This window comes from Colossoma macropomum, unplaced genomic scaffold, assembly GCF_904425465.1.
Source record: "Colossoma macropomum unplaced genomic scaffold, Colossoma_macropomum, whole genome shotgun sequence".
NCBI classification, from domain to species: domain Eukaryota; kingdom Metazoa; phylum Chordata; class Actinopteri; order Characiformes; family Serrasalmidae; genus Colossoma; species Colossoma macropomum.
The window spans coordinates 16,908,870-16,936,360 of record NW_023494796.1 but is presented as its reverse complement, the minus strand read 5'-3'; the positions used below and the strand labels follow the sequence as shown (position 1 = coordinate 16,936,360).

Genomic DNA, 27,491 nt, shown 5'->3' with positions numbered 1-27,491 from the left:
AAACATCCTTTCCCCATCGACAGCCTCAGCTCTGGGCGCTTGCTCGTCTCGGGCTTTAACGATGAAACCGTAACTCACATCGGCAAAGGTAGGCACCGCTTCGACCAGCTGTTTCGGTGAATGTGTCATTATCGACTGTCTGCGCTCTTCTGCTGTCTTGGCTGTGCAGAGAGAGGCTAATTAAGGAGCTATAAAGTTGTAGTGAATGCTCACTAGTGCCTTCCTTTGGCTTTTGTGGAAGCTAGACACGGCCGTTGTTAGCATTTATTAACGGACAGCAGATTTTGATGATGTGCTGGCAGCCCATCCTCTGTAGGCGGTGTAAATACAGCAGTATCCTGCTCCGTACGCTCTGTACACGGCTGTGTGGTTGAATTTGCCAAAGCAAACATGAAAATTCACTCAGGAGGCCTGTAACCAAGTGTAAGACGATGAAGAAGCTCTGGTTTAAAAGGCAGGCTTGTAAAATGAGCGCATTATGTGAAGCCTGAAGTGGAACTGTGTCCTACTAGTTCATATCGCATTATCGTGTTTTCCCTGCTGTAAACACAACTGACTCAACTCAGCAGCCTCAATTTGTGAGGCTACATCCCTTTAAACTCTAGGCATATTTTTTTTAGTTATTAAGCTTAAGGCTTACTGTTTAGCTACTACAGTGAATTACTCAGTAAAGGTATGTAGTCTGGATATGCTGGCAGCCCCTTGCAGTTTAAGGGGGATTCCAAAAAATTGAAACTCAGAAGTGCAGTTAAAATAACCACTACTAACTAATCAAAACTAAATTAAAAACCAAAATGCATACAAAACAAATCAGATAAGAACAATAAACAGAACAATACAAACTCTAAATAGTTTTAATCTCCCCTATACAGATTTTAATTGCACACAGACTTTTATTTTAGAAAATAAACTTAGGCAAACAACTGAAAGAAAAAAATGACTAAGCCGAATAGAAAATGATTTTATACAAAAATGTTGTTGCTGACATTGTATTAGATGAAAATGAATTACTAAACTAATTTACAAAGTAGAACTAAAGAAAGGAAGGATGGAAAAATAAGTAAATTGGACTGTGAATGGAAAATGAGCGATGATAAGTGGAATTTTGTCTATTACTCTGTTTAACCAATGGTGGGCCGCCCGGGAAACGCTGAGCAAAATGCCAGTGGACCACCAGCTTTGCCATCAGTGGGTCAGCAGTGGCCCTCTATCCTCTTGCTATGAGGGAGGAGCTACACTGGCAAGACAGAACCAACCAAGACAGAACAGATACTTCATAATCAATACATAATCATTAAAAAGACTCAAAAGCCTGAGAAAATAGATGGGTTTTTAGATTCCTTTATGAAAAGCGGAAAACTGTTCCACAGTCTTGGGGCAGCTACAGAAAAGGCTCAATTGCCTTTGAATCTCAAATGGGAGCGTGGAATGGCTAAGAGCAACTGGTTAGAAGATCGTAGGACTTGTTAGGTTGGAATGGAAGCATAGGAGATCAGAGATGTAGCTCAGAGCCAAGCCGTTCAATTCTGTATCTTACTGGTAACCAGTGCAGTGACGCATGTACAGGGGTGATGCTCTCCCTGTTCTTGGTACCAGTCAGGAGCCTCGTGGCTGCATTTCGGACCAGCTGCAGACATGACGAACTTGACTGACAGATTCCCAAGTACAGCGAGTTGCAGTAGTCAATACGAGAGGAAATAAAAGCATGAACAGCTGTTTCCAGGTCCTTTAAAGACAGAATGCTTTTAATTTTTGCGATATTTCTAAGTTGAAAGAAGCTACCTCTCACAACAGCATTTATATGCTTCTCAAACTTAAGAGCAAAATCAAAAATAACACCAAGATTTTTTACATGACTATGTACGTAAGATAATAAAGGCCCCAGATAATTAGCTATAGCTCTGGCCAAATCAGGATTTTGAAAACAGGCAGTTCTCAGAATTCTGATTAAACTTAGTCAGTGGTTGAGATGTAAACAAAGTCATTCAGAGTGATTGGATGTGAAGTGGTGCCTTGTAGAGAAGCTTACTGATTGAATTTTTTACAGTGGTGTTGATAGGAACCAGGGGTCTCAATGTCTACATCACAAATATAGCCATTTTATTTGCTATGCAAAACCACCAGTGAACCATTGTGTGTCTAATGAGTTTTATATGTAATGTTGAGAAAAAAAAAAGTGTAAAATAGTGGTAAATCTGAAAAAAGGAAAAAAAATGGAGACTGTTTTGCCTTACAACACCCCTTACATGCACCTCTCCGCCAAGAGCTCGTGTCAGAACTGTAAGTCAACATCTCAGGATTAGGCAGCATTTTCATAACCATTTCATGTAATAGTTTTCTGTGAGATAAACTTTAGAGAATATTTTTTCAGAAAATTCTGAGCAAGTTTTTCTAGAATGGAACATTTCACATCAAATCACTTTGAATGGCTGCGCGCAAAGTTGGCTCATCTCAGATCAGTCAAAATGTTTACTGTCCAGACTTTCTCTATTTAGTCTTGCATTGAAGCCAAAGCCTCCAGTTTAGCACTGAGCAGACTTGCTTGTGTGTTTTCTGACAGTTTACAAGGTACTGTTCATACTGTTCATACTTAAAAAAATAAATTACATAGCTAAAAACAGTAGCAGCAGCCATCTGATAGCCTGGAATTTGACTCAAGTACAAATCTAAAGAAGTGTACTTTGAACACCAAACATATTTTGGCTGATTGACTACATTTGGAGGGAAATTGTGTAAATTGCTTTAAAGGCTTGCAGTGAAACTCCACACTGAGGATTCAGTTACTAATGTAGCTAACAAGTAATGGAAACTTAAACCCCACCAGTTAGCTTTACTTGTGCAAACAGCTATAATTCAGCTTCTTTCTTTTCTGTCCAGGCGCGGTGGCGCAAGATGGAGGCGGGCAGCCTGCCTATGGAGCTGTGGCGCCTCATCCTGGCCTACCTGCCTCTGGCTGACCTGGGCCGATGCTGTCTGGTGTGCCGGGCATGGCGGGAGCTGGTGCTGAGTCTGGACAGCACCCGCTGGCGCCAGCTGTGCCTCGGCTGCCCCGAGTGCCGTCACCCCAACTGGCCGCGGCGACCGCAGCTGGCCCCACCCTCGTGGAGGGAAGCATTGAGGCAACACGCACTGGCCAGCCGCACATGGACCCAGAATGGCGCCGAGCTGCACTCGTCCGCCTGCCTGCACCTGTTCCGCCGCAGGAAGGACAGGAGGGTGTGGCACGTGGGTGCAGCACCTGGCTGCGGATTCGAGACGCTGAGGGGGGCACTGGCGGCGGCGGGGCCGTATGACAGGGTGCTGCTTCACCCGGGTGTCTATGAGGAGCAGGCAGAGGTGACCCTGAAGGTGCCTGTGGAAATTGTGGGCATGGGCAAGCTGGGTGACGTGGCGCTGCTTGTCAGCTTCGATCAACAGTGCCCCACTGCCAGGCTGTGTAATTTAGTGTTCATGCCAGCATGGTTCTCGCCAGTGGTGTATAAGGTGAGCAGTCAAACACGCACACAGTTCTGAGTCTAGGATGCTACCCAAGGCCTAATGATGAGTGTGTAATCTAGGGCTCCCACAGTTATCATTACAGTTTGGTGATTTCTGTGCTCAAACAAACTTGGTTCCCCTCATCTGTTAATTGCCAGGCTTGTTGGGTGTGTTTGATTAGGGCTGAGCTGCCCAAAAGTGTGGCCTGAGAGCCAAAGTTGGCCTGGAAAGACATATTATTTGGCCCACCAGAGCATTAACTTATTTTCACCTAGAAAATCAATAAAACATGTCATTTGACCAGAGGCACAAAAACGTTTGCACATTATATTCTGAAATTTAGGGGTTTTTTTTCTCTTTCTTTCAGCTTTGACTATTTTCGGCTGAAAATTTTCTGTGGGTGGTGTACCACCACGAACTTAAAAGGGTTGTAAGCTTAAAAGCTTTAAGCTTTAAATTAATTTAGCCTAATTTTATCTTTATCAAAGCACTGTTCTTCCAAAACTATAGTAACACGTGGAAAAAACCAAGAACTCAAAATAAGAGTTGCAAGTATATACATCATTTTTGCCTTTACATTTTCAATCCTAGCTGTTTAAGCAAAAATAGCAGTTCTGATTTGACCCCCTGATGCTTTCAGACAGCACCATCCACAGATGTAACAATGCTGTTGACGCATACATGTGCACACAAAAGTGCACTTAACTGTAGTCAGTGTAAATATTTGACCAAGAGTTGTTGAAGCATGCGATTATTGACCACATGGTTATTTGTACGACCTTGTGTCCTGTTTTGTGTTGTTGCCGCTAGGTTGAACAAAGAGAGCCAGTACTGGACCATTTGCAGTACTAATGCAGTGTAAATGGAAGCATCATATCATTGCACTGAAACATCCCCATGTCCTACTGATGATAGTGTTTTCCACAGGCCTGAAATACACTTAAGGGGAGCGTCCCTGAGGGGTGGTGGTATACTGAAACATATATATATATATATGAGATACAAGGTTTTCTTCTGCTGTCAGAAGAAAACTTCGTATCTCCATTTTCTCCATTTGCTCCTATCGGAGCTGCCACACCACCAATCAGTGACCCCCCTAAGCTATAAATGGGTGGAATGTGTTTATTTAGCCATTCAGTTATGGAATAGAAATTTGACACGTTATAATTTTAAATACTGTCATCGTTTTTAAATACTGAAGTATAACTCCAGTCTTTGGTGCACACCAGCCCATTAAAGTTGTATTAGGGATTATTGATGTGATCTACATTGTTGTTAATTTCTAGCTTTTGTGTATGTTAGACATCCTCAGGTCACGTCCAGCTGGACAACTGTAACTTTGAGGGCTGCCAGTTGCACGTCAGGGGGCCAGGCACCTGCCAGGCTCGCTTCTGCTCATTTGCCCAGGGTAGCTCTGCCCATTTTTTGGGTGTGGCCATAAGTTTAATGGACAGTTGTGAGTTCTCTGGTGGTGACTCCGCCTCTATTACTGTAGAGGGCCCTCCAGTTTCAGAGCGCAACTGGGCTTGCAAACATCTGGCTGCTTTGGCCAAAACTTTAACCGCAGTTACTATGGCGACAAGCAGTGGGTCAATAGTGGACACAGCCAGTCAGGACACAAAAGACAGTCTGGGCGGGGTCAGCCACAGAGACACAACCCTTGGAGGACCTATCACCATGGAGGACTGGACTAAACAAGAAGTGGACTGGGAAACTGGCTGGACCAAACAGAAGGCCATCAATGGGGGTCTGCTTCCAGGTGGGGTGTACTGAACAACGTTTTTGTGAGTTACTGTTTTTGTAAGAATGACCGATTAATGCAAATTCAGTGGAAGAGGGAGTGGGACTCTTTGATGGAGCTTTAGAAGGGCAACATACACCAATCAGCCATGAAGTTAAAACCACCTCCTTGTTTCTACACTCATTGTTTTATCAGCTTCACTGACCATACAGGAGCACTTTGTAGTTCTACAATTACAGACTGTAGTCCATCTGTTTCTCTGCATACTTTGTTAGCCCCCTTTCACCTCTGAGGGTTCTGACCATTGAAGAACAGGGTGAAAGGGATCTAACAAAGTATTCAGAGCAACAGATGAACTATGGTCTGTAATTGTGGAACTACATAGTGCTCTTATATGGGGCTGAGGAAATGGACAGTCTATAGGAACAAGGAGGTGGTTGATGTGTAAAAAATTAATAGAAGAGTTGTGAGAAGGGATTAGAAATATGAGTATATTAGAGGTGTAACAATGTGCTTATTTCATGATACTATACATATTGTAATGTTTGTATCATGACACAATATGTTTTCGCTAAAGAATTAGAAAAGAAGTGCTAACATAGCTTTAACATTTTTTTTTTTAAATTTTGTGATTCCTGAGGTCATCTTGTCAAAGTTAGAACTAAAGGTCATTTTCTTAGAATGCATAAAATAAAAAAAAAGTAGATAAATAAAATAAAAAATAAGTAAATATAAACTGACGTATGTTATCTGTATAAAGGTAAACAAACGTAAATGTAAACTATAAGGCTGCATCTCAGTGTTAAATAAACTGAGCATTATGGGTTCATTTGTAATCTGATTTTGTGTTTTTATATAAAGTGTATCTCTTACCTTCTGGCTGTAATGAGTGAGAGGGGATTTTTCTAATGTGGTACAGCCATGAGTTAGTGTAATTAAGGTATTAGCAGGGGTATCTGATCCTTGCGTTGAGCAATGTTGGTGCAGTGTCATTGTTTGATCTGTCTCTCTTTGTCCATCATAATTGTACCTGTCTAAGAAACCTAGCCATTTCAAACAGCTTTGCTTATCAACTAGGCTATCCAAACCAGTTTCTTCCAGTTCCGAGAGATTTTTACATCCGTGGATGTCAGTTTTAGCAATGTCATGCATTATGTGGCGTGAAATCGGTATTCAATTCACAGCACATATCCTCTCATGACTCCCATATTGAAAAAATGAAACAATAACATGCGTATTGACTCACCTAGTGTATATGGAATGAAAACAAAAGCTCAGAATAAAATAAAAAATGGGAACAAAATGGATTGTTCTCTATAGAAAATGATAACAAAATATGTAATTTGACCAGGGGAATTTAAAGTTTTGCGTACAACTATATGTCATGGAAAAATGGTTTGTGAGTGGTCACTTTGCATGCCAGTCAAATGGCCACTTTCTGTCAAAGTAGGCATTTCTCATCCACGCTGAGCAACAAAAACCTTCTGATTTTCGACACTTTGACACTGGTCAGAAGTCTGACCTGCAAGAATAACAAAATTGTAACTTAAACAGCTTTTTAAAATAAGGCTTTCTTTAGTGGTTCTGTGTTCCAGAAGTTTCTGTTTTTGACTACCATCTATGAAAAAACATTATTTTGTTTAACTGTTGATAATCCAGTTGTGAGAGGTTTCTACCCTGGTAGCCCATCGATCTTTCCACTTCTCCAACAGGTCAGGAGGGCACGGTGATCGAGGATGACAGCATGGACACGTCAAACGAGTCCAGCGACGAGGACAATGAACAGCGAGGGGAGAACGTAAAGAATATGGACTGCACGCTCTCATACGAGCAGCATGGCCTAGTCCACCTCTCTGACCCGGGGCTGCCGGATTGGGCCACGTATCCGGCACTGTTGAGCCTGAGCGCAGAGCTGCAGCGGGATGCGGAGGCACGAGAGCTGGCGAGTTCGGTACAGGGCTGCCTGCTGCGCCGCTGCCTGCTGCGGGACGGCAAAGGGGGCGTGCACCTGTGCAACCATGCTCAGGCCAGGCTGGAGGCCAACGTGTTCCGCGGACTCAATTATGCAGTGCGCTGCATCCAGAATGCTAAGGTAAAGCAGCTACACCAGCCAGGTCATACATATGGATTTATAGTACAGAGAAAGACATACAGTAATGCAAGGTCGTACATTGGGTTTCATTACTGTAGCTGTCTTTTACCCCAGGAAGCATGTGAGTCTGTCACAGATGTAGCTGGGAATAGTACAGAGTTGCATGCATTCACACCGGCAGCGAAGCGACGCAACAAAGCGTACGTCATTCATTTTCAATGAGAGCTGACGATTTCCGTCGACAGGAAGCAGCGCAAATACTGTTTTCCTCACAAACTATCTGCACAGACACAGGGATTGAATAAAAATAAGCACACAAGCAATTTCTCACCCGGATTTTTATTTCTAGCGGGAATGCATCTGATTTGTGCTTGGCGTCAGTGAAATCATGGCAACCAACGGTCTGCTCGAGTTCAGAAATGCCCCACGATAAGCGATAAGCGATTTTGGGTGACAAGAGGCGAAAAGTCACTGCCGGTGTTAAGCTCTAAAATTTGAAGGATGTAAAGTAGGTCACATGATAATGCCAGGGATCACATGATAACATGGAGTGGTAGAGGTTTAAGTAGCATGGTATACAAAAATAATGACAGATTTTTTAAGCACCTTTCAAGATGCCTAAGGACACTGTACACTGAAGATTAAGATAAAGATTAAAAAAAATTACTCACTGCACAAATTCCAGTTAAACAGAACAAATTATTCTAGCATGATTTAGCACTCCAGAGAAAACGTTTTCACTGCTCCAGACTCTAGTGGCAGAGTGATTTGCACAACTCCAGCCGATGCTTGGCATTGCGCATGGTAATCTTAAGCTTGTGTGCAGCTGCTTGGCCAAGGAAACCCATTTCATGAGGCTCCTGACACTCAGTTCTTGTGTTTGGTGTTTCTTCCAGAGGCAGTTTGGAACTCTGTGGTGAGTGGAGGGTAGGCAATATTTATGCTCTGTGTGCTTAAACACTCAGTGACCCTGCTCTCCTGCTCTGTAAGTTGACTAGGGCAGATCCATGACAGTCCAGTTGAGCTCTTCTGTACGATCCAGATCCAGTATTTTATATTTTTGTAGAGTACTTTAAAGAAGGTAAAAACATTCCAGTTTAGATACTTTATTTTATGTTAGTCATTTTAATTTGCAGTAAAATATCTTGGGTGGGCATAGTGTGACAGACCCTGAACTGATTTTTTGTTTCTTTGACCGCCTTTTTGAAATGAACGTATGACCAAATGACCATTTTATAGTTCTTTGAACACACTAGACCATCTGTTCACAAACCAGTCCTCAGGTCATCCGACCCCCCACCCCAGACAGTTCACATTTTTGTTGTTGTTTTTTCATTTACATTTTAAGTGATGTGTAACCTGGAGTACGCTAGTAATTTAACCTGAAGAGGGAGGCAATTCAGCAGATAGTAAAAGAAAAAGAACAATTACTGCTAAAAGAAGTAAAGTCCGGTAGCTTTCCCACCATGTCAGTTTTCTGACAAACAGAACTACACCCTGAGGATGTGCAGTTTGTGATTTGTCAGAATGAGCTAACATTGCCTTTACATTACTAATGTTAGTCACTGGAATATATTAAGTTGTATCAATTTGTGTTAATTACAAGCATTTAGCAGGCTACTTAAAAAACTATTGAACATTCGTAGCTTGTCCTGTCATTGCATTACTTACATAACATGGTGTTAGGCACCTACTTACAGCTTAAAATACACCTCTTTTTGTAAACAGTTTCGCAGACAAAAAATGTCTTCCGTTGAAACCTCTTCATACACAGCTTGATGAAATGATGTAGCAGCCTGAAGAGCTGTTAACATGAATCATGTATAATCATATATATATATATATATATATATATATATATATATATATATATATATATATATATATAACATGAATCATGACATACTTAATATCATATCACTTATTTTTAGTTACTGTGTTGCTGGCATCAAATTCAAAATGGGCATATTTTTCACAAAAACATTAATTCTTTGTTTCAACATTTGATATGTGGTCTTTGTACTATTTTCAATTAAAAACTTGGGTTTAAATGATTTGCATTACATTCTGTTTTTATTTACATTTTGCACAGTGTCCCAACTTTTTTGTAAAAGAATTGTAAAAAAATCCAGGTCTGCCTCAAAGGGCAATGTTAGCAAATAGTGAAAACTCCTCAGAGCAGGAGGAAGAAATTAATACCCAAAAGGGGACACAACACTGGATAGCAAAACAATAACACTACAAGAACAGTATGAATAAAGAAAAGATTTGATAATTTATATACAATAAAGTATAGTGTTTAGATTAACCAGTGAAGACTGATGGCTACTGTCAGAGGCCGGTCAGTCAAATGTGCACTAAATGGTGGTTTGCTGTTCCTGTGGTAAAAGGGGTGAGCCAGCAACAGGAAAGCCGTGGGTTCAAATCCCAGGGCTGACTGGAGGTACCTGGTTGCGCCTTTTGTCAGGGCACTTAACGTCTGTGCTGGCGACACTGTGGTGCTCCCAGACTGGACATAGTTAGACAGTGTAATAAGAGATTTCCCATTAGGATCAATAAAGTATTTGACTCATCACATGCTTTTTCTTCATACTAGAGTGCCTCAAGCATAATTTTCAGTGGCTGTAAACCCTCAGCTCAGTATTTTAACACATGAAACACATTTCTAGTACAAAATAGTGTTCAAAATAATGCAGGCCCGTTTTTAACCATGGATTCCCATCCAGGGTTCACCACTGGTTCTGCAGTATGCAGCCATATAATCGCAGTAAGGTGTTTATGTAAACATAAATGTAATGGTAAGCACATTCACTAGGCCTTTTTTTCTTTGCTAGTTGGTAATGTTACGTAACGAGGTGAGTGGGTGCCGAGCATCTGGTGTTTTCCTGCGTCTCTCCGCCCAAGGCCTTATTGCCGAGAACAACATTCATTCCAACGGGGAAGCAGGACTAGACATCCGCAAAGGAGCCAACCCCATCATCCTGGTAACCATCTACCACCCACAGAGCTGTCTGCACTTATAACCTAGCTTAAGCTGAGGATGGCATTATAGTCTCTGTTGTTACAAAAAGTAGCTGCTGTTTTGCCTTTTATTTTTGTGTAAACACTACAGGGCATGTAAACATGAGATTTTGTGTTTGCGATTATGCTGTATAGTCAGCTCCATAATTAATGGCACCCTTGGTAGAGATGGGTAACAAAAGGTCTTGGAAAAATGAAGTTAATTAGCTTGCATAAAAAAATCAATAAAACAACATCACTGTTATTGGCACACATGTATTCAGTACTTTGTGTACTCACCCTTTGCCAACATAACAGTGAGACTTCTCTTATAATACTTGCAGAGAGTGGCAAATCTATTCAAGACCACTCCTTAATACAGAATCTCTCCAGGTCCTCCATGATCCTATGTCCTCTCTTTTGGACCTCCTTCTTCAGCTCACCCCACAGGTTTTTCAATGAGGTTTAGGTCAGAGGTTTGGATGACCATGTTTAAAGCTGATTCTGTATTCGTCCCACCATTTTCATGTGGATTTTGATGTATTTTGAATGACCGTGCTGATGGAAGGTCCAACCATAATGTTGTTTTAGCTTTTTGGCCACATTTTCATTTAAAATTTTCTGGTACATCACAAGTCCATGATGCCATGTTCAACAATGTTCCCATGGCCTTTGAAGATAAAGAAGCCTCAAATATCCTACGTGTGCAGATGAGATTCTTTTCTGTATGCCAAACCCACCTTAATTGTGTGAGGCCAACAAGCTCTATTTTTGTCTTATCTGGCCATAGAACCTGATTCCAGGCAATGTTCCAGTGGCATCTAGCGAACTCCAGTAGCTTATGTTTGTGTGTGATGAAGGAAAACTATCTTCTGGCAAGCTTTCCAAACAGTGTCTTGGCACGTAGGTGGCATCTGATTGTACTTTTGGAGACTTGGTGACCCCTACCATGAAGGAGAGATTTTTACCACAGACCAAAATGCACTTTCCCAAAGGTGTTCAGTGGGGTTGAGGTTAGGGTTCTGTGCAGTCCACTGGAGATCCTCCACACCAGACTAACCAAACCATGTCTTTATGGAGCTCACATTATGGACCGAGGCACAGTCATGCTGGAACAGGAAAGGACCTTCCCCAAATTGTTGCCACAAATTTGAAAGCATATAATTGTCTAAAATGACTTTGTATGCTATAGCATTAACTTTACCCTTCACTGGAACTAAGGGGCCCAAACCCTGACAAACATTTGAGTTGAGCTACTTACCTACAAAGACCTATCTTTACCATGGGTGTTAATAGTTATTGAGCTGACTGTATATACTATAGCATTACTTTTGTAACTAAATCAGTTTTCTTTCTCAAAAAGATGCAATTAATAAAAAGCACAAAAAAGAAATTGTGAGGTTTTGATAATACAGCAGCTAAATCCATATTATTCAGATTTTATGTTAGCAGTGTGCTATATAATATAGCCTTTAAGCCCCTAGAGAAGGAGTAGCTGAATAAACTATGCATGTAATATAATGAACACTGTCAAAAAATGTTATTTTAGCACACATCAAACATACATGTACTAGAAAATGTTGGTTTTAAAGCATATTTTAATAAACTGTGAATCTCATCTTCATTGTGACTGAAGAAAACAAGACATTCTGCACTTTCTTTCATTGCCATATTGTTTTCTGTCTGCCTTTCGTTCTTTCTTTCTTTCTTTCCATGGCCGCAGTGTAACAGAATCCACAGTGGGCTGCGTTCCGGGATCGTCGTCCTGGGTAACGGGAAAGGTTCCATTCGCAGCAACCAAATCTACGGCAACAAAGAGGCTGGAGTCTACATTCTTTTCAATGGCAACCCTGTGGTCAGGTAGCAAGGAACACATGAGAAGGCATTTCTTTGTGAAAGTGTGTGAAGGTTTTATATTGTCTGTATATTATATTGGTTATCAATGTGGAAAACTTGTATCTATATACACCAGCCACTTTATTAAGTACACCTATCAGCTCCTCTTGCCATATAGGAGCACAATAACAACAACAACAGACTGTAGTCCATCTGTTTCTCAGCATACTTGTTAGCCCCCTTTCACCCTGTTCTTCAATGCTCAGGACCCCCACAGGAGCACCACAGAGCAGGTATTATTCGGGTGGTGGATCATTCTCAGCACTGCAGTGACACTGACGTGGTGGTGGTGTGTTACTGTGTGTTGTGCTGGTGAGAGTGGATCAGACACAGCAGTGCTGCTGGAGTTTTTAAACACCTCAGTGTCACTGCTGGACTGAGAATAGTCCACCGAACAAAAATATCCAGCCAACAGTTGCCACGTTTACATGCAGCCTTATAATTCGTTAGCAATCTAATACTACACTAATAGCTCAATTAGATTAGAATACGTCCATGTATACATTCCAAATATAATTTATATCTAATTGAGTGAGGTGGGTAATCCTGTAAATAATCTGTTAAATAAAAGAATAATAATCATGTAAACGTCTCTATCTGATTACATTCCCAATCTGAAAGTTTAAGTTCGTTCTGTGCATGTGCATAGTGAAAGTTTCTAACATTCAGCATGGTGGGAGCAGAAACTGGTCTGCAGAGGAGATGAAGTTTATGCATTATACTTTAAAAGACAGCAGTTGGGTGGGCGTCCAGCTTATGTTTATGTCTATAGCTGACAGCGGTGCAGTCATCATTATACCTATTCTAGCACTTCCACAGGGATACAGAACAAGCAAGACTGTCATCTGAAATCAGCCAGAATCTAACCATTGTACACTGAGTGTTGGCACAGCGAGCATAAACAGTGTTTTCTGAAAGTACAGCTGAATGTACATGTTGAAACAAACACTAAACCAGGTGATAGCTTTACGTTGATTTTTATTTCATTGATCTCTCTCTGTCTGTCTGCTTATCTGTTTTTCTCTCTTTCTTCTTCTAATGCTGTAAAAGTATACTTTGAGTCGTAAGTGCTCCAAACAGGTGATGAGTGTGAGGATGACTTTACTCCTTTAGCTAAAGCTTGCTTTCTCCACTCTCCATTTCAAACTGCTTGGCTAATCAACCATCCAGGGTAGACAGCTGAAGTTATCTTCTTATTTGCCAGTTTCTTTTCTGATTTTCTGTTACAGCCTAAATAGTGCAAGAGTGTTACAATTCTAATAAGAAGCTTGCAAGTAAGATACTAACCTATTCTTCGTCCACCATGGATTGTAGATAAAGCTGTAGGAATACAATGCATTACGCAAATCCAACTATAGAAACCATTTCCAGTATCAAACATGAAATCTAGTTGTATTCAATTCACAGCACATGTTGTTTCATGACCCATGTATTGAAATAAATAAATATTAGCATGCATTTTCTGATGCCCCTACTACACAGCTATTGATTACAAATTTAGCAGTGTCTGAAAAATAGAAGAGAACATTAGATTGTTAAATCCTCTGGATATTTTTTTTTTTTTTAGAAAATGTGTCAAATGTGTTAATAATAAAAACAAGTAGCTTGAAAGCAATATTGTTGCTTTATTGGTGGAGTTGCTGATGACAGTAAATATATGGAACCATAATATGATATGTCAGTTGGGCCCAAGTACTAAATTCAGATTTGATGAATCATAGTTCAAACCCACAATGAGCACTAATTCCCCTTTTTATTTTTCTTTCTGTCAGTGGGAATCACATATTCCAGGGCCTTGCTGCTGGCATTGCTGTTAATGAGAACGGAAGAGGGCTGATCACTGGTTTGTATGACCATAATGAATTTTTCTGTAGTGAACATATTAATCATTTATATCATACAGTCAAATACCATGGACAAATGTGAACATTTGAGATGTGAAAGTTAAGTACATGTTAACACAGTATTCATGGCACTAATGTTTTAATGCTGATGAAGGCTTTTTGTTAGTTTACCCTTCTAACAATCCATAGTAGTGCAGACTGAAGCCCAGCTGGTTGCGTGTCCTATATTGCTCTGATAGAATCTGTTACTGAAGCCTTGTCATTCAAAATACATCAACAAATAACAATAAAATATGAGCACGGGTAACAGATTCGATTTGGGATGGACTGGCCGAATTTCTAGATGTTGCCGACATCAATGTTTAGCCGTTCTTGCATCAGAGAATTGTGCAGTTTGGCCAGATTTCATGGATGCCTTCCCTGGCATCTTACTTGTTGGCTTTCTTGCGTGCCACTTGTGTGCGGTTCCCTGCGGAGTGTTCTTTCAGAAATTGGTTGTGAAGGACGTGTGTTAACTTTTAGAAGCAATTCTTGTCTGGAAGTGAAGTAATTTTTAATCACAAGCCGTGAAACATGCCGGCGGTCCCTGTCCATCAGTTTTGTCTTTCGGCCACAATTCTGATGAGAATTTCCTGTAGACTGGGATTTTTGCTGCTGCTGGTAGACCCATATGATCGTACGCTTCTATACATCTGAAAATTCAGCTACGTCCTTCACACCGTGGCCTTTGGCCTTTGACCACCTCTTCTCAATCTGTGAATCCTGTCGCACACCCCGCAGGTATTTATAGCCCGATCATCCTTGTGCAATGCCATCTGCAGAAGCCTGAGGTTACTCGCGCCTTAAAAACGCAAGGTCACTAATTTTTTGTCCGGGGAGCTTACATATACTCCAGAATTTAGGAACTAAATAAAAAATTGTCTTCCACCAACTGAGCCATAAGTGATCTTAGGAGTTTGTAGTAATACATGCCAAAACTGTTAAGCACTTTAAATGAAATAAGAAAGATTTTATAGTCCATGCGGAACTTAACATTCTGATGAAGTTTATTTTGTCCACTTGCATAGCTGTAACAAAATGTGCTGCTTTTTAAATGCAAATAAAATAATTTGAGAAAATAAGACATAGGCAATTAATGTCTAATTAATAAACAATAAACTTTTTAAGCTGTGAATTACCTTAGATTCTTCCCTCTGGAAAACTAATCTCATTTCTGAAAGCATAAACTTTTAAAATTTACTTAATAACTGAAGAGTTTTTAAGGTTGTATGCTACAGATGTGGTAGATAGAGATTATGTTTAAAAACGATGGAAATGAGGTAGTATTATCTGTCTCTGCCATTAGGAGTCTTTCACTGTTCTCTCTGTTTGGTCTTCTCTTGCTGGGATCTCTGGCCTACTGCTTACCTATCTGATTTGTCTTTTGCAGAAAACGTGATCAGACAGAATCAGTGGGGTGGTGCAGATATTCGTAGAGGAGGCGATCCCATACTGCGCAATAACTTCATCTGTCACGGCTACTCAGATGGAGTGGTGGTGGGGGAGAGAGGCAGGGGGCTCATTGAGGGCAACCACATCTATGGTAAATGTCTATTTGGGAATGGCAGTCAAGATTAATTAGCCTTGAATAGTTGAACTTGCTTGAATAGTTAAGCAAAAATCTAATGTTCTCTTACCCCAAACAATCAGCCGAGAAGTTTGCGTTTTTTTCTAACTTTACACTGTAGCTATGAGGCTAACAAGTAGTATTATACATCAGCTATTTGAAGACTGCATGCCTAAATCACCACAGACTTATCTTAAAACATAATGAGTTGTGATGTATTCTCAAATAGGCTTGCTTATGTGGTTTCTGACTCTAACACCGTTATCTGTAATACTGGACAAAAGTAAGTTGCATAGCTATAAACAGTTATAGCAACAATCTCAAATTCTGTTTTTTCTTTATTTGTGACTATTATTACAGATACCACATAAGCAAGACTGTCTGTGTGATGCAGTTTGCACAATGCTAATAGGTAGTGTATAAGCATCCCTTAATTGTTAGCCTTATAGTTGAGGTCTGCATTCAAGGGACCCAAAAGACCCACCACAATATCAGTCAGCGTCAGTGTTACGAGGGGGAACGGACGGTTTATCAACCCATATTCATACATGTATAAGAATCCTGCAGGCTTCTTCATTTCCGTAGCCTACATGATAGCAACTTTTATTCGTTATTCATTTATTTTTCGTTTATAATATATAACAGCAAAATAACAAGAAACAATAAATACATTCTGAAACATCAGAAGTTGCTTTCATGAAGGTTACAGAAACGAAGGAGCCTTTAGACAGATGACCACAGCTGTGGAAAATGCTCATAAGAAAGGCGAACACATGATGATAAAGCCAACTAAAGGCAAGTCTGACATGTGGCAGCCTTTTTTAACCATGAATAACACAGATGGAAACTAGATAACTACTCAAGACAAAGTAGACTAGACAAAAAATTGGTCCCGTGCAGAACTAAAGTTTGTAAGTTCTTTAAGGCATTGCCCAGTAAAAGCTGGTTAATATTTGTAGTCATGGACTACAACACCCCTTGCATATGTAGATTCTGCTTCACTTGCTTCTCTCCCCTTCACTGTGTTCAGTTATTGTTTGCTGGGAATATTGGACTGAGGGACGCTAAAGATTTTAAAGTAGTGTTTTATTCGATTTTTTTTTTTGTTTCATTTAAACTTTCTTGTACGTCCAACATAACATTTATCATACAGTTGTCTTTAATATTTTGCACTGTGTTCCTTGGGACTATAAAAAATGTGTTTTTGTGTCCAGCTATTTCTTTAAATTTGCTGTAGAGACCTTGTCGTAAACCTTGGATTTCTCTCATATTGGCTGTGGCAGGCAATAGGGGCTGCGGAGTCTGGGTGATGTCATCAAGTCTCCCTCAGCTCATCGGAAACTACATCACCCATAACCGCATGTATGGGCTGGCTGTGTTTTGCCGGAAGGACCCGGAGTCTTCGGGAGCTGGCGAGGGCTATCGTCCAGCACAGGAACGAGAGAGAGGAGGAGGAGGGGGAGGAGGAGGAGGAGGAGGGGAGAGAGGAGGTCAAGAGAACTTCCATGAGGAAGGCGAGCTGCTGGCGTGGGAAAGTGACATGGACAGTGAGGACGAGCGTTTCTCTTCTCGTCGGCCAATCACCGTGGCCTTAGTGGAGAACAACTGCATGAGCCGCAATGGAGGTAAAAAAATGCTAACAACTCGTCCTCTCATGCTCACACTTTTGCTGCCTGAATCTCGAATCCATACACTGAGTTGACAGTTTATTAAGCACATCTACCTTGTATGTATACTCTTGTCCATTTTATCAGGTCCACTTACATATAGGTGCACTTTGTAAGCTTACAATTACTGTCTTGCTCATCTGTGACTGCACAATTTATCTGCCCCATTTACTCCACTCATCAGCAGGAAGGGATCATCACAGGACCACCATTGAGCAGGTATTATTTGGGTGATGATTATTCTCAGTGCAACATTGACACTGAAATGGTATTGATATGTTAGTTAGTGTGGCACTGGTACAAGTTTATCATGCACAGCAGCATTTCTGGGTGTTTTTAATACTGTGTACTAGTAGTGGCTGGAATACAGTATAAAGAAGCACATATAATGCAACGTACAAACAGTGCAGAACATGCTAACGTTAGTTAAGTGGCTAGTTATGGGGGTTTCAGGAACATTTAAACTGAAAATGAAAATGTAACAGACCCTTGATCACCTCCTCCTGTCTAGTCCACTTTATTTTTGAGGCAGTGGATATAAGTGAATGCTCAGTCTTCGCCTAACATAGACACTGCAGCGATTGATGGGCTATTTCTGTTTTCTCTCATACCACCTAAGAAGCTGCATGACTCTGTCAGCTGCATCAGATGATGCTATAGTAAAAAAAAGTACTGCTACTCCTCTACCTTAAGCATACAACGATACAACAGTAAAACAGTCAAATTAAAGGAAAAAACTTTGATATTATGCAGTAATGTTGACTTTTGGCTGTGAATTCCCAAGCTAATGACAATGCTAAAGACACACAAGACAGATCATCATCATCGTTAACCACTTAGTCCAGATAGGGTCGCGGTTGCAGTTGGGAGAGCAGAGAATCCCAGACAACCCTGTCCCCCGCAACTTCCTCCAGCTCATTCCCAGGGACCCCAAGCCGCTCCCAGGCCAACTTGGAGATATAATCCCTCCTGCGGGTCCTAGGACGACCCCGGGGTCTTGTTCCGGTAGGCGGTGCCTGGTACACCCCTACCGGGAGGCGTCCAGGGGGCATCCAGATCAGATGCCCGAACCACCTCAGCTGGCCTTTCCCCTTACCTGGAGTGGGCATGCCATCCTTTTCCGGGCTAAGACCATGGACTCAGACTTGGAGGTGCTGATCCGCGTACCAACCACTTCACACTCACACTCGCTGCAAACCGCTCCAGTGCGCGCTGGAGGCATCCATGTAATCCAGCCAAAAGAACAACATCGTCTGCAAATAGCAGAGACGCCACCCTCCGGCCTCCACACATAATGCCCTCCTGACCCCGGCTACGCCTTGACACACTGTCCATGAATATCACGAACAGGAGTGGAGACAGGGCACAACCCTGGCGTAGTCCAATGCTAACACTGAAAGATTCTGACTTAATGCCGAGTATACGAACACAGCTCTCACTCCGGGCGTACAGAGATTGAATGGCCCGGAGTAGTAACCCCAGCACCCCATACACCCGGAGGACCTCCCACAAGATATCTCGGGGAACACGGTCGTAAGCCTTCTCTAAATCTACAAAACACATGTAGATTGGGTTGGCAAACTCCCATGGCCCCTCAACAATCCGTGAGAGGGTGAAAAGCTGGTCCATTGTTCCACGGCCAGGACGGAATCCGCATTGTTCCTCCTCAATCTGAGGTTCAACTATCGGTCGAAGTCTCCTTTCCAGCACCTTGGCATAGACTTTCCCCAGGGAGGCTGAGCAGTGTGATACCCCGATAGTTGGCACACACCTTCTGGTCCCCTTTCTTAAAAATAGGGACCACCACCCGGTCTGCCAGTCCAAGGGTACTGTTCCCGAGGTCCATGCAATATTGCAGAGGCGTGTCAGCCACGACAGCCCCACAATATCCAGAGCCTTAAGCATCTCCGGACGAATCTCATCCACCCCGGTGCCTTGCCGCAGAAGAGCTTGCCAATTACCTCAGTGACCTCCACCAGGGAAATGAAGCTTGACAGGTCAGCCCACGTAACCCGGCCGGGCTCAGCCCGAAGAGGCAACGTGGGGGGACCATGTAGGCCCACCACCCGCAAGGTCCAGCATGGAGGAGTGGTGCAGTGCCGTATAGGCAGTGGGAGATTGCAGGGGGCCCTTGGTGGCCTAGGCCCCTGCGGCAGAAAGACAGATGATAAACCTAAATTAACAGCGAAATCAAGTGTTTTGATGTGTTTTCTACTCATTTCTGGAGGAAAGGCAATGTGTAAATCATGTAGCCACTTCTGTCTGTGTTATTTATGCCAAGATTTGTTATTCTGTGTGAATTAGTCATAAACATAACAGACATCTTGTGGTAAATTGGCATTACCCACCCTCCGCATGGGAGACCAATCCTGTTTGAATAGTGCTTTACTCTCATAATTTTTCAGATACTCCCTGGAATTTAATTTGAAAGCTGGCTGTTGCTGTAGCTGCTGTGCTAAGAATGATCCACCACTCAAATCTTTAATATTTGCTCAGCGGTAAGAATGGAGATCTCTAGGCACCTAATGATTAAATTTGATTCTTGCCAAAATGGGATTCTAAAATGATTCTTTATGCTTTTTGCTTTCAGTAGTCTACATTATGCTTTTTTGCTAAGAATTAGAACATTAGAACAATTCTAAGAATAGTTTTTTATTTATTTATTTTTTTTTAATGAGTCAGCGGCGGTCCTGTCGTGGTCCCTTTCCATTGCTGGATGGGGTAGAGGGGGCTGATCAACTGTCCATACTGTCTGTGCTACAGATTACCAGCAGCTTTCCCTTGCCCTTTGCCTCTCCTCAATCTTCTTTCTCACTTGTACACTTACTCAGAAACTCTTTCTCTGCAGCAGTGGGAGTGTACGTGAAGAGCAGTGAGGCGCTGAACGTGGTGGGCAACATGGTGGCCAACAACCGGGCAGCTGGTATGTCTATCATCCAGAGCTCTCAGCTGACCCGGCTCGTCGGGAACTGCGTCCATGGCAACGGCAGGGTGGGCATCACCGTGGACAGAGAGTGCCGGGTGGAGCTGCGCGGCAACGGCATCTATGGCAATGGTTGCCATGGTATTTGTTTTCGTGGTGATGGGCAGATTGTGGAGAACGATGTGGTTGGAAACGGCGCGATCGGGATACGAGTGATGGAGAGCGCAGATGTCAAGGTGTATTTTCCATCTTGTTGACCCAAAAAGGATTGTTAAAATTATAGTTCAGCAAAAAATCTAATTTACACAATTTATCTTTTACTCTAAATGTAGTCAGACAGATAAAACATGTGTGATGGTCAGAATATTCATCATTAGTTTTGCTGGAGCTACAAGGTTAATGTAGCTAACAAGTAATGGAGGCTAGCATGTAAACACCAATTAGCATCATGCAAACTGTGTGACTAAATTATCACACACTGGACTCACACCATATTGGGTTTTTATCTTAAACAGACTTGAACATGTGGTAAATGTGCTACATTTAAGGTGGAGCGACAAAACATGAACAAGAAGCTGGCGAATAGCTGACTTCAGCTTTATATCACTGAAGAATTAGAGGGGGTCAATAATAATTCATTGTCTTATCCCCCCTCTTTGAAGGCATATGATTCCCTAAATGTAACTAAAGCCCAGCAGCGAGGTTGCTGAACTTTACTCTCCTCTGCTATCACTGCAGACTGGCAGGGTCTCCTACAGAGCACCACTAGTAGCCAGTTAATGAAGTAATATTATTCTTTATTTGAGGGTTGTCCTGTTTCATAGGGGAAGATTTCAATCACAACCCTTCTAACTCCGTTCCAAGGGGCAAGGTGACACTTGAAAACAATAGGGAGGGGTAAAAATAAGAAATTGGACTGGGCCTAAGAATTGTCACTTCCGAGACACAAATTTTCTTCAATTAAATAAACTTTTTTTTGGTCTAATGAAAAATGTTACATTTTTATGTCTGTACAGCTGTTCAAAGCTATGTTTGCTAGTCATGTACTGGCAAATGTTTCTAAATTATGCTTAAAATTACATAGTCACTGCAGAAACAGCACTACAAAGTAAAGAGTATAAACTTCCGGTACTCGTTAGCTGCATTAGCTTTATGACTCCCGTGCAAAGCTAACACTTGGGGTAATGAATAATGAATTTGTGTTGGCGAGCTGTCACTTTAAATTAGTTACAGTTTACAGAAGTAAAGACACATAGTGTGTGTACTTCCTGCAGGTCCTGAGGAATCGTGTACAGTCTTTGCGGGGGTGCGCTATCTCTGTGAGGGAGCAGGTCCGGGGTGTTGTTCAGGAAAACCTGGTGTATCAGGGCTTCCCAGCCAACATCAAACCGCCCATATACACCAACCCACTCAACCAAGAGTGCGTCATACTCAGCAACACTCTGCTCACACACAGGTAAGTCAGATTAATTACACACAAACACTGCCCTTCAAGTTTTATTTGCCTTCTTTTAAAATTCAGGGGATGCCTTTATGAGCTCTTTCACTCACAGTTCAGATCTCCGTAACTCAGTTTGAGCTGCTTTTGGAGATGCAGCTCCACGCAAGATGAAGCAAATGGGCTAAATGTTTTGTGCAAATATGCAGTGCTCCTCACAGGACGAATAGATGGTGATACTAAGCCACTTTCCATTTTATAATAATTTTATAATTTTATTCTACTATTCTACAAAATTTTGAAGTCATTAAAAATTGTGTCATTTGAACATTTTGGTTATTTTATTCAATATTACCATACCCAGTATAGATATAAATGTTATAAACGACACACTAAACACACTAAAAGATATTTTTAGATTAAAGAGTTAAGAGAATCTTAAATGATTGAAGTAGTTGTCTCCATTTCTTTTTGTATTATATATCTTTCTCTCACTCTCTCTCAGACCAAACACTCCTTGGGCTCTGGAAAATCCACCTCCTCGTCCCCTCGGCAACAATCCACCCAGTGCCGCCTCTTCGGCACACCCTGCCAACCTTGCCATCAGCATGACCAGCAGAATCACCACCACTGTGGAGAGTGGTTGCCATAACAACGGCAGCATCTTCTGCTCCATACTTTGAGGGTAGAAGGTATCCTCACTGATCTTTTGGAAGACTGAAGTCACCTTTGGACCACCACCTTTATCAGAGGGACATGTTGGTGTTGAAGACCTTAATTTTGGATTAAAGCACTTAGGGACACTGTCCCAATCTACTTTCCACTTTTTCTTAGTAACTTACAACACTGAGAAGCCTGAAAAGGACTTCTGCCCCCCCGTAAGACTGGATGAGTACATAAGCCACATAATGTCAAGGACTAGTTTGACAAAGTTCAGATTTATGTAATATTCTCTATACTCCAAAAGCAGTTGATTAGGACATGGCTACATCTTCAGCTATAAGGCTAATGTAGGTAACTAGTAATGGAAGCTTATAGCCATTAAGTTTGACTATGCAAACTGCCTGCCTGACACTGCCTTTACATTTCTCAGGCATGGTAAAGCAGCGCAATGAATCCTGTTCTTTTTCTATAACATACACACGTCTTTTGAGTGCTGAGTACACCATTCACGTGCAGTATGTTGAGATTTTAATTTTAGGGACAGGGAGGTTTACTGCCATTGGAGAAGTCTAAGAGAGAATCACTCCTCTCCCTACCACAGCACAGCAACCGTTCACTGTAATTATTCAACCCACAGATATCATATTGAATTTTGATTGGCCAATCAGAACTAAGATAACGTTATTGTAATGTGAAAAGGGAGCCATGTTTTGTGAGCAGTAATGGTGGTTTCATTTTTGCATATTCACATTTGTTTTTTCAGTAGCTTTCAAACTGTGGGCCAAAAAAGGTTGAGCAAAGTATCATTGTTAGAAACCGAGACAGTCAGCTTCCTTTTAGTTTACGTCTGAAGTTGGTGTAGAACATAGTGATTTCTTTGCCTTTACATATCTGACGGATCCATAAAATGCAGCAGAAGCAGATTAATTTAAATTTTGCCGACGGTGTTGAAGTGAACTTGTCAGTCCTCTTTAACAAAAAAGTAAATACATGTACAACCCACAATGAGTGCATTTACATGCACTCAGTAATCCGATCATTATCAGATTTCTCCAGTTATCTGATTTTTCAAATAGTCATGTAAACAGCATACTCTGATTTCTTAGATCGGAGTAAGGTCTAGAAATCTGATTAAGAAATCTGATAAAGAGAGATGGATTTTAACTCAGTAAACAGATTTCTCAGTGCATGTGTGCTCTTACTTGGATTTCTTTCAGATTTCTCAGTCTGTGCATGTGTGAAAACAGACTGCGTTATGGAAATAAGCAAGCAGCGTTGCCACAAGGTGGCAGCAAAACACTTTTGAAGGGACGCTGAAACCAACTACATGCTTTAAGCCATTATATGGCATTAAGTTTTACGTTACGTTTACGTCACTTTTTCTTTGAGTTTATTGGCTGGTTGCAAAGCAAAAATCAGATTTTCTGCAGTTATCGGATTATTAAGTACATGTAAACGCACTCAATGTTTGCTTAACCCTACTGATTTTGTTCCTCTTCCTTTTCAGCACATCTAGATATTTTTTTTTGTAAGCACAATAAACCACGGCCCATTTAGAGCACATTTAAGTGTTGTAGGTTCATTCTGGATATAGCTTCGTCATCCAGAATGAAATCAAAACTTATCTTTTCAAAGCCAACAGATTTGCTGAATGTGTTCAAGTTTATTTTGTCAGGCTTGGTACTTATTTTAAACTTTTTCAAAAGTCATCTTTGTTGTGGTTGTCATCCTACATTCACATGTTGGTGGTAGACGGCAACTGGATATTCCATTATTTTCAATAAAGCCGCAATGGAAAATTTCACCACTGGCAACAGTCCACTGACCACGTCAACCACCGCAGTGGTATAAAGCGAATGTTGAATTTTTTTGGGAGCCATGAACTCCAAACCTCTCATTGTTGAAGTCCAGGTAAAATCCAGTATTATACAACACAAAAAATATAAGTGTCCTATTTTTTTTCACTTTAAATGAAGCATGCCTGTCATCCAATCACGTTATGAAGTCGAAACTAACTGTGGTGTGAAATTAGCCAAATGATGCACACTAAATTTTACAATTATTCACAAAAATCAAAGCATTAACTGTATAAATATCAAGCGTATGATGATTTAGGCATGACACTTGCACAGTGATAACTGGTGGTATAAGCTTCCATTAGAATCACCACACTGCCATTACACTAAAGCAAAATTGGGACACAAAGTCTTGGGTGGATCGTCTACATTTGGGGCCAAACTGTTTGTTTTGATTTTCTCAAGTCTCAAGTATATAACAGGTATGCAGTTTTACCCTCTGCCTGCTCAAAAAGCTCCTCTTAGGACTTAAAACCTTAAACTAGCCATTTTGTTCAGTACATGTACCATGAGCAGCACGTTTTGCACAATACAGCGGCCCTTTTTCATCAGAGTTGTGTAGAAGTGAGTGCAGAGTTATTTACAGTGAATCCTTCGGTACAAATTTTAATTCAAAGCTAACTCTGAGTAGCCAGTTAACATTTCCCGAGCTGATTGTTAAACAAAGCTATGTGAAATTTAGGACTGCAGACATGCATTAGTGAGATCCTGCATTCTTTTTTTTCTCCTCTAAGCAGGGCTGTGCCAAAACGTCCTACTTTATAATTTGTTTGGCTGTGTGTTTGTTTAACAAAGCCTAAATATAAAAGTCTGATTATGACATGGTGTGAATTAGGGCAAATATTTGACGTTGTTGACAGATATTTCTGTTGCTGTTTTAACATTTACATTTTTAAAGAGACATCCAGCTTAGAGTGAGTCAATGACTGAACCTTAGGAGGGCAGCAATTTACTTATAGTGTCATACCTATGTGAGCAGATAATGAATGAAAAAGAACTATCTGGGACTAAATCTGGGAGCATTTTCTTAAAATGAAGGATAAACTCACATGTGACATATGCAAGTCTCAGGAAAGCACAATGTTACTTTCAACTGGCAGAAAAGAAAACCTGTTGCTGTTAATTCTGAAGCAGCAGAACAATTTAATAAGTGATCGCTTTCCCATCATGACAGTGTTCTGACAAACTGAACTTCTTGATGAGAATGCCCACTTCACACTGTAAGTGATTAGTCAGAATGAACTAATTGCTAATAAACTTTGCTAAATCTATAGCTAATCACATGGCCTAGCAGCTGTTGCGATGGTGTTCCAGGTGATTGCTAAGGTGTTGCTAGGCCTAACGTTAGTCACTAGAATATCCAGGTTTTCCATAGTATTGAGGTCTTCTGCTAAATCTGACATGATTGCATGTCTGATACTTTTTTAAGTATCAGGACGCTGCTGGCTGGATATTTTTGGCTGGTGGACTATTGTCAGTCCAGCAGTGACACTGAGGTGTTTAAAACATCCAGCAACACTGCTGTGTCTGATCCACTTAGACCAGCACAACACACACTAACACACCACCACCACGTCAGTGTTAGTGCAGTGCTGAGAATGATCCACCACCTGAATAATACCTCTCTGTGGTGGTCCTGACTATTGAAGAACAGGGTAAAAGGGGGGTAACAAAGTACGCAGAGAAACAGATGGACTACAGTCTGTAATTGTAGAACTACAAAGTGCACCTATATGGTTAGTGGTGCTGATGAAATGGGCAAAGAGTGTAGAATCAAGGAGATGTACTTAATTAACTGGCTGGTTGATGTACATACAAGGTTCAAATACTAAAAAATATGAATGGAAGCATACCGTATTAGTAATGTAATTGTTCAGGCATGTCATGTAGGTCCAGTTTCGCAGACTCAGATTAAGCCTGTGCCTACACAAAAAGGAATTTCCAGTGGTGATTCACCATTGCCTCTGCAATTTGGCTTTAGCCTAGACTTAGTCTAGGAAACCGCTGCTATTTTTGGCCCAATTAACCCTAAAATTAATTCTATAACCAGTAGTGAAGCAGCTTTTTGTTTACACACAACTAATTTCTTTATTTAACTGTCCATCAGAGAATCCTCCTCTCACTAAGCACAGCTGCTTAGGGGAGCAATAATGTTCAAATGTTATGATACAATCCAGTTGTTGTTTTTGCATCGCCATAGAATTAGAAAAGCATGCTAACTTTTTTGTTTTTTTTGATAAATGGAAATGAAAATGAAAATGTTTTTTCCCCCTAAAAGCCAGCAGTGCTTGTTAAAGGAATACCTGGCACAAGTCAATTTCTTAGATGGCATAAAATACAAATATATATATATATATATATATATATAGATGTGCAAGATGTTACATGTTGCACGTGTGTTTGGCAAACACATAATATATAAGTAAACTAAAATGTTTGTGAACTATAAGGCTACATCTCAAAATTAAACTGAGTTTTACTTGTTCATTTTCAGCAGTCAGATCTTATGTTTCTGCATTAAGTCTGGCTCTCTGGCTGAAATGAGTGAGAGAGGATTTTCTAACCTAGCTCAGTCACTCCCTCAAAACTCTCTACAACTGAGTAGTGGTGCAAATCAGAGGCCACTTACCCTGTTGAGTTATTTGTTTCGCCCATTCAGAATCGGCAGTTAGCGGCTGCTTGAATCCTGTTTTCACCCTGCTACGGTAACCAAAACGAGTTAGCATATTTGAGATGTCAATACGGGTATTTACTACTCACGCAATGTCAGCACTCTGTTATTGTTAAGTCTACCACTTTTTATGCCCATCATTATTGCACTCGATTGGGAAACTGAAGTGTTCCCAAGCAGAAGACAAATGCAAGGATAATTTCGTTTTTCCCAACATAGACAAAGAAATTCTCAATGAGATTTAATGTAGTCATCTATGGCTATGTGATCACTTGTATTTCCTCCACCAAAACCACTTTAGTCACTTGGCGAGCAGTGAGGCATCTCGCATCGTCTCAGAATATCCCGTGATTTGTTGTGGTTTTCTTTGTTTTAATGTACGAAGGGGATAAACTCTCTGAAACACAATTTAGCATTGTTTTAGGTAGTTCAGATATTACACACAAACATGCACTCCAAGCAGGTGTGAGTATGTGAACACACCAACTCCAAAGATCGAATGCACAGTTAACAGAACTCTTGGGATACACAATTTGATGAATAAGGGCCTGTATTCTCAGCGAAATGAAAGAGAAATCGACACAAGCAAAGAAACAAGTGTGCCTTTTTGAACACCC

General features: G+C 41.1%; 1 protein-coding gene across 1 annotated transcript; it reads left to right on the top strand.

Moving 5' to 3' along the window:
• fbxo10 (F-box protein 10) lies at nt 1–23,420 on the top strand. Its single transcript, XM_036582972.1, has 12 exons — nt 1–88; nt 2,878–3,483; nt 4,780–5,236; nt 6,931–7,310; nt 10,145–10,294; nt 12,034–12,170; nt 13,979–14,049; nt 15,480–15,632; nt 16,940–17,281; nt 20,172–20,482; nt 21,521–21,702; nt 22,190–23,420. Exons 2-12 carry the CDS (start codon nt 2,893–2,895, stop codon nt 22,365–22,367), a joined length of 2,952 nt encoding a protein of 983 aa, XP_036438865.1. The 5' UTR covers nt 1–88; nt 2,878–2,892; the 3' UTR covers nt 22,368–23,420.
• Nucleotides 23,421–27,491: the final 4,071 nt, after the last annotated feature.

Coding starts and splice junctions, on each gene's coding strand:
- fbxo10 (XM_036582972.1), top strand. CDS start 2,893: ATGGAGGCGGGCAGCCTGCCTATGGAGCTGTGGCGCCTCATCCTGGCC. Junction 3,484..4,779: donor TCTCGCCAGTGGTGTATAAG/GTGAGCAGTCAA, acceptor TGTGTATGTTAG/ACATCCTCAGGTCACGTCCA. Junction 21,703..22,189: donor AACACTCTGCTCACACACAG/GTAAGTCAGATT, acceptor ACTCTCTCTCAG/ACCAAACACTCCTTGGGCTC.